The 7547-nt window shown below is 36.3% G+C and overlaps 1 protein-coding gene across 1 annotated transcript; it reads left to right on the plus strand.

The window, feature by feature from the left end:
* Positions 1 to 281: 281 nt before the first annotated feature.
* LOC141258460 (serine/threonine-protein kinase SBK1-like) lies at positions 282 to 6966 on the plus strand. Its single transcript, XM_073673456.1, has 4 exons — positions 282 to 296; positions 4515 to 4599; positions 5852 to 6054; positions 6418 to 6966. The coding sequence occupies exons 1-4, from the start codon at positions 282 to 284 to the stop codon at positions 6964 to 6966; spliced, it is 852 nt and encodes a 283-aa protein (XP_073529557.1).
* Positions 6967 to 7547: the final 581 nt, after the last annotated feature.

Below are 7547 nucleotides of genomic sequence, written 5' to 3' on the forward strand. Positions count from 1 at the left end.
ATATGACTGTATATATATATATATATTATATATTATATGTTCATACTAATAGAATAACTTACTTCTTATAGCATAATAATTCTTAGAATGAGAATTAGCAAGCGGAGTAGAATGCTCTTTGGTTGTATTGCCAGTATCCTGGAAGCCATTGAAGCAAGATGTCTGCAAATAGGAAATTATTATTATTATTATTTTTCCTTTCCAGAAACCAACTTTTAGCTGGCTTCATTTAAAATGAACATACAAAAAGAGAATGCATAAAAAACACATTAAAAACAATTATGGAAAAAACGCAAGTAAAAACGCAGGTGACCTGACAGTGACCTCAGGTGCAGACTTCATTGCAGATTTCACCTGCGTAAAAGCCTGAGCAAACACTGAGCTAATCCTGGTCGTGTGCACAGACCCTTAGTAATTATGCAAAAAATGGATTTTTAAAAGAGAAACATAATTATTTTCTTCCATATTAGAGTAACGTCACTTCTGTCTCAATCTTATATTACAGTATATATACCGTATTTTCTATCATCACAAACATTTGTTCCCAATAACTCCGGACCCGCGGACAGCTCCACAGCACGTGTGTGTTGTCGGCCTCTTTCTCACCACACGTAAAACAAGTTTTAATCTAAATAAGTTGTCCCGTATGTGGGGTAAGAAATGTAAATGATGTGCAACCCCAATTCCAAAACAGTTGGGACGATGTGTAACAAGAATGCGATGATTTGGAAATCTCAGACATCTTTTGTTCACAAAATTCTGAAACAAAAAAATCTGACAATGGAGTAAGGGTCTGCTGGCTCAGAGGTCAATGATGGGATAGTCTGACCAAAGCTTCATGATGAGCGATAGGTTCCTGGACCCAGAGGTCTTCATCATACATCATGGAGGAAACAATATTGGGAAAATGGGGAACATTAGATTTGCCCTTCCTGATGAAGAGAAGTTTGCTGGATGTCAGGAGGTTGTTTCCCCAGTGTTAAAATAGTTTTCTCTGAAATAATTTTTAGATCATTGTGGGTAAAGTCTGCGGAGTTAAAATTTAAAAGCGTTTAAAGTATTTGTAAATGTAATTTATACCGTGGACAAACTCTTATCCAGCGTCATCTTGTCGGTTGTTTTTCAAATTTTGATTCCTTTAATTTCTGTAAATAGTGAGTTATGTAATATCATAATGGAGAACTTACTGCTGAGATCTCCACAGATCTGTCACACTGTGCCATCTTATTCTCAGCCTCCAAGAGCCCATCTACGTACCACCCACAATGGCTGCGTTGACTCCCACTCAGAAGTAACTTACAGGTATATATCCATATCCTAACATTTTCTCTATTGTCTTAACCACTTTTTACCTCACCTGTCTATTTTTCCTTCAGTCCACAGAGAAGGTATCCTACCTGGATCCTCTATAACACCCCTCCCCCGTCCCTAGGAAGGTAACTGTTTTTCCATCCACAGTTCCACAGGCAATCACTAGTGCATCTGAGGTTCTTATCTTTTATTTTTTTCTCTCCTTTTTTCTCTTCCAGGGGATGACCACATTCTAAGTCATGTTATACCCATTGGAAAACTGAGAACCATTCTATATACTAAATCAAAAGCTACAAGGAAATCATTTACTCCCTGCCTACAATGATTTTCATCTTGTAAATCCCCTGATCTTATCCGCACACCATCTTTTATCTCTAATAATTGTTTTAACTGAACCAATAAAATTCTTTGTTTTTATTCACTACTGTACCGTTCTAATTATTATTACCATTACCTTGGTTTTTTAACTATCCCATTGATATCACCCCTTTTCCCCCAACGTCTCCAGCACAAGTTGCTTATTTTATTAAATTTTAATTTATTTCTATTAATTTTTATTTAACAAAAAAAAAGTAAAAAACAATTAATGATATAAATGTACATGATGGACGCTTGGCTTCCAGGGAGAAGGAGACACCTGAGGCTATGGGAAACACATGATTGTACTAATGAGCTGCACAAAAACCATTGACCACATAGGAGCGGCAACGATGGGCTAATGTGATGCTAATGGCTACAAGTGAAGCCTCTCTGAGAACATCCACATGTAATTCTAGAAGCTGTAGATGTATGGTGGTCTCCACAGGTGATCTGTTCTGTGGGAAAGTCCTCTGGTATGGAGATTATTGGTAAGAGACTGCTCCTAATTGTTAGCACATCTGTAATAGAGACAAGGTCAAATACTGTGATGCCCCCATACACATTAGATAAAGGTCAGCCAAACAATCTGAGATTGATACGAGAAATTAGTTATTAATAAGGCAATAACTCCATGATAATGACCATATTAATATTGGCCAGACTCTTTTTCATCAAGAGCAGATTCATGTAAGATGAAGCTTAGTCAGGTGGTCGGCAGAGAAGACTGCTGGTCCAGCTCACATTTGATCTATCCATGAAAATCAGACATGGGATTGATGCCCAGGTGCCCATTACAGGCTATGGTGCTCTTCACATACCATTTTTTGTGGAAAAACAGCACAGAAAACTAATTTGTGACATCTCCATTTTTGATCTGTGTTGCAGATAAAAACTCACTTTTTCAAGAGTAAGGGTCCATAAAAAAATAACCTAAAAGAATGGATAGCACATGAACACCATACAAGCGCTGTGTTTAGATTTTTTTGCAAAAGAAAAAAAAAAATTGTAAAAGTCAGATTGAGCGCTTCAGTGAAAAACATGCATTTTTTTATTGAGAATAAAATCAGAAAATGCAAAATAGGATTTCCTGGAAATAGTTTGAGTTTGCGCAGGTAATGTATTATTGTAGCAGACAAGGTGCTGACATTTTACAAATCTCACCCAGATGCTCCCTAAATATTCAAAGTGAAATCTGCCATGGAGTTTGGATTTTTAGATAAATTCTGGCAGATATTAATTAGTATAAAAGAGGAAGAAATAATCTCAAATCAAATCTGAAAAAATTTTTTTATTTAAAGTGAATTATTTCTTTGCCTCCTACATAGCTAAACAATTCAGAGCAGATTTGATTTGATAACTTTACTGTAGATTTTTTCAAATTAGGAGCAAAAAATTCTTAAAAATCTGTCAATTACGAGGTACATGAGAACTTCAGTAACTCTGATTCAGATATATGCAGAATGAAATGTTTAATCTCAACGATAATGAGTGACCGTAATCTGTGCAGTGGAAAAGAATGAACATTTTTAATCCTCCAAAACACTGTCCCGCGAGTTGGATTTTCTCGGCAGATGATCAGATCTAATGCCAGAAAAAAAATGTACCCCAAACACATCACAGAATATATCAGCCAATCACTGAACAATGGTTTATTGCACCATTTTCATCTAATATGTATGGGGCCTTTACCCTTAGTTCTATTAACAGCTTTACTATAGAACATATAGACAATTCTGTTATTTCCATTTAATTATAATGTCAGTGGGGACAAGACTATTCTACAAGTTATGTTAAATCAGTTTCTGGCCATAAACACTGGATAAAAGAACCGTGCATGACAAATGTATATTTATATAAAAACATGGGTCCAGTTTCTCTTTTGGTGAAAGCAGCAGGAAGTCGGGAAGGTGAGATGTGACCATAGGGGGTAGAATAAATTCACAACTGATTACATTAGCAATTTACTAGAAATACTAACAATACTAAGGTGGGCGCCTCCCAGATACCATTGTGGCACCACATAGTCTATTAAATAACAATTAGGTTTTCATGAACGTCCAACATCTAGGAGTCACTTTAATCTGTAATTCAAAGGAGGTTTTTGACATCCAATTGGCTAAGGAGAAGGATTGACCTCAATGTCAGGTAGCTACTTCCCTGTAAAGCTTAGAACTTCATGGGTCTTGTTGAATTATTCCTGAGAACATCTTTGTGAAGATAGGACCTCTCAGACCAAGCCATAAGAAAGCGACACTCAACATTTTTTGGAGCAGAACCCAGCTAATCATCAACATCAACAGAATCCCAACCCAGGTAAGACTACTCTTCAATAGTATATCCACTGGGGTTATTTATTATTTGTTTGGGTCTTCTTGCCATATGACCATTAAACAATCATTTCTCTTTCTAGTCACATTTCACCAGGCAGAGAGTCTAATTTTCATGTGTGTTTTAATGACAAAAAATCTAAAAATAATCTCTAGATACAAACACTTCTGTATTATTGTAGAACCGTTTAGAATTATCATAATTTTGTCTATCTGATTACAATGTCTTCATGGAAAGGTTGATTACAACCAATGTGCCCACCAAGATACCTTTTACAAGGGTTGTCAGCTATCCTATATCGTACTGGCACATCTTTGTTTAGGATGGGTTTCTAAATTATGATTGAGCTTAATTATGATAAATGCCCACAGAACCCATGAATATGATCACTACAAGATGTTTCATTAATCATATTCCTTATATTTTCTTCTAGAGTCATACACAGTTTGTTGTTTAGCTCAAGAATCAACAACTTCCAAGCAGCAATGGCCGCCTCCCAGATCTTTTGGATTCAGGAGATTTCAGAATGCTACAACGTAATCAAGAAACTGGGCCAAGGATCATATGGAAAAGTTCTACAGGCACAGAACAAATTGACAGGTATGTGAAGAAGGCAAAAACAAAGATGGTCATTTACCTAAATTGATTAAATAAAAGTGGTAAATTATGTAACAAAATGTGAAAATGATTTTAGTCGGCCATAGAGATGAGATATTCATCTGTAAGCCATTGGAAAATCGAGATTATTTTAGTAATGTCAACTCATACACATAGGTGTAAAGTCATCCAAGCCTGCCAAATTTGGTGGGTCTTGATCACTATCTTATGTGTATGAGGGGCGCCTAACTCTTTCCAGACATGTTGGGTTATCAAAGGATCATATGAAAATGAAGGTTGGGAAAAAGAAGTTTTGTTCAAATAAGCGTTGGGTCAATAGCTGTTTATCTTCATTTTCACCATATTCAGCTGGATCTGCCAATGGTCTGCAGACAAATATCCATGTGTTTGGCCAACTTTACTCTGTTAGGTCATAAAAATGTCCATCTAAAAATATCTATAAATTGCACCATTGATTATCTTAATAATAGGGGTTTCAGAATATCATCCCTAGTTTTACATCAAAGAGCTTGTGCCCTATATCATGACCAAAAAACTCAATATAAGCATTTCCAAAAGCTGAGAACACTGAGTTAGCGATATCATAAAACAAATAGTTTATTTAATGCTATTAAAAATATTGCATATACCCATTATACGGTGCTCCAGCAGACCTTCAGCCTAGACCCTTTCTTACTTTTGGGTGGATGCAATACCTTTGCTTATAGGTGCTCAGTGGTCTTTATCTTCAGCCTTTTTACTGGGTTTCTAAATTATATCACTTCACATTTGTTACATGTATGTAATTGAATATGCAATATTTTTAATAGCATTAAGTAAACTATAGATTTTATGATACCTCTAACTCAGGGTTCTCTGTCTTTGTAAAAACCATGGATTATCTGTCTGACAGAAGATATCAGGAGACAAAAGAATGAAGCAGTTAAAGTTCAATCTCAAATAACTTTTTTCTCATTGGAGATAAATGGCCGCAAAACCACTAACAATTTTACTATGGTAATATCAGTTAGTAAAATAAATAAATAAATTTGGTATCTAACTGTTTTAAATCCAAGCTGCCCCCAAATTTAGCAAAGACAGGCCTCCTCATAGATATGAGATTGAGGATTAGGGACTGATATCCACCAGCACACATCCCATGCCAGTGGTGATAATTATGTGCTTGAATATAAAGTTTCTATGTGAGATCTTGGAGGTTTTTATAAACATTCTTTTGTTTTGTTTCTTTTTATAGGAGAACCAGTGGCTGTGAAACTCCTGAAGAAGGACAGAACTCTTCTGAAAACCTTTCTGAAGGAGCTGTCTTTGTCAATCAGTCTCTCTGACCACCCTCATATTATTAAGACATATCCCATCTTTATTGGCACAATGGACCACTATGCACTTACTCAGGAGTTGGCAATGGCAGGCACCTTGCATCATATCATACAAAGTGAGGTAAGTAAGGCCGGCTTCATATGTTCTCCTACAATGTACAAATATTTAATTTCTGAAACACCAGAAACAGGAGATACACATCAACAGTCAGAGGAAAAGCTAGATACCCCTGTATATAGTAGCCAGTTAGCTAACTATTACCTATGGGGGTCTTTGGGAATACATCAAACATTTCCATAGGTGGAGGCGGGTTCCATAACAATGCACTGTTTGAAGCCTCATGACCATCACAGCAGCAGTTTTATCCACTATACCATCCACTGTCCCAACAACAGCAACATCTTCAATGTTTAGTATTTTTGCTTTGGATAAAGAACTACACAAATAAAACTAAATCTCATAAAACTGATCTGTTTTCTGCAGGTTGGAATTCCTGAGGACGCAGTGAAGAGGTGTGCCAAACAGATATCCTCAGCTCTGGACTATATGCATGGTAGAGGGTTGGTTCACAGGGACCTGAAGCCGGACAACGTGTTGCTCATGGACAAAGACTGCTACCAAATCAAATTGAGTGATTTTGGTTTGACCCAACCTATGGGAAACTATGTGTCGTCCATGTCCCACATAATACCGTACATGTCTCCAGAGCTGTGTGATTTGAAAGGAGGAGAATATTTGATCTTGAGCCCTACTATAGATATCTGGGCTTTTGGGGTTCTTCTCTTTGTTGTTTTGACTGGATTCTTCCCATGGATTGAAGCAACAGAATCTGACACCATGTATCAAGTCTACATCAACTGGAGACAAAGTGCAGACTTCACTTCTCCCCCTTTTTGTTGGCAGATGTTGTCGAGAGAAGCCATATACATGTTTGACAATCTCTTTGCTCAATGTCCCTTTTCTCGTCAGTCAGTTCTCTCTATCTTCAATTACCTTAATTTTCCCTGGAAAATAAAGGTCTTTGAGTATTAAATAAACTTGGCAGTTGAGGAAGAGGTGGTCAATTCAAGATATTTGGAAAAACCTCCCATAAAAGTTCCTTCAATAACTGTGTGCAGGTATTCGTACCTAGAAGAACTGATGAAGTCAAAGGGCGGTCACCAAATATTGATGCAATTTAGATTTGTTTTGTTTATTCAGTTTGTATTTTATTAATTTATAAATAATAAATGATTAAAACTTCTGTTTTTGGAAACCTCTTACTTTGCCGAATTTTTTTCACACCTGCCTAAATGTTTCCACAATACTGTATATCTAACCTACAAGCTTGGGGTTTTTTTTCCCATATTTTTTGCAATATTGCAAAAACCTTTAGTAACCTTTAACAGTGGCAAGTTGTGGCTGAGAAATTTTGTTAAAAATATCTGGGGATCAATGTTTCACCCTGTGTTGAGGACATTATTAGGTTAAATATATGGTCACTGGTAAAAAAATAATAATAAAATAAAAAGAAAAAGGTAGAAGAAAAGCGTAAATGAGGAAAAAAAAAGAAACTTTCCATGTTGGGAAGAATTGTATCAATCACTATCTGCCTTCCACTCTCTCATTCTATA

Source organism: Phyllobates terribilis, unplaced genomic scaffold (assembly GCF_046119375.1).
Source record: "Phyllobates terribilis strain yellow unplaced genomic scaffold, ASM4611937v1 Scaffold_3__8_contigs__length_932513732, whole genome shotgun sequence".
Lineage (NCBI taxonomy): Eukaryota > Metazoa > Chordata > Amphibia > Anura > Dendrobatidae > Phyllobates > Phyllobates terribilis.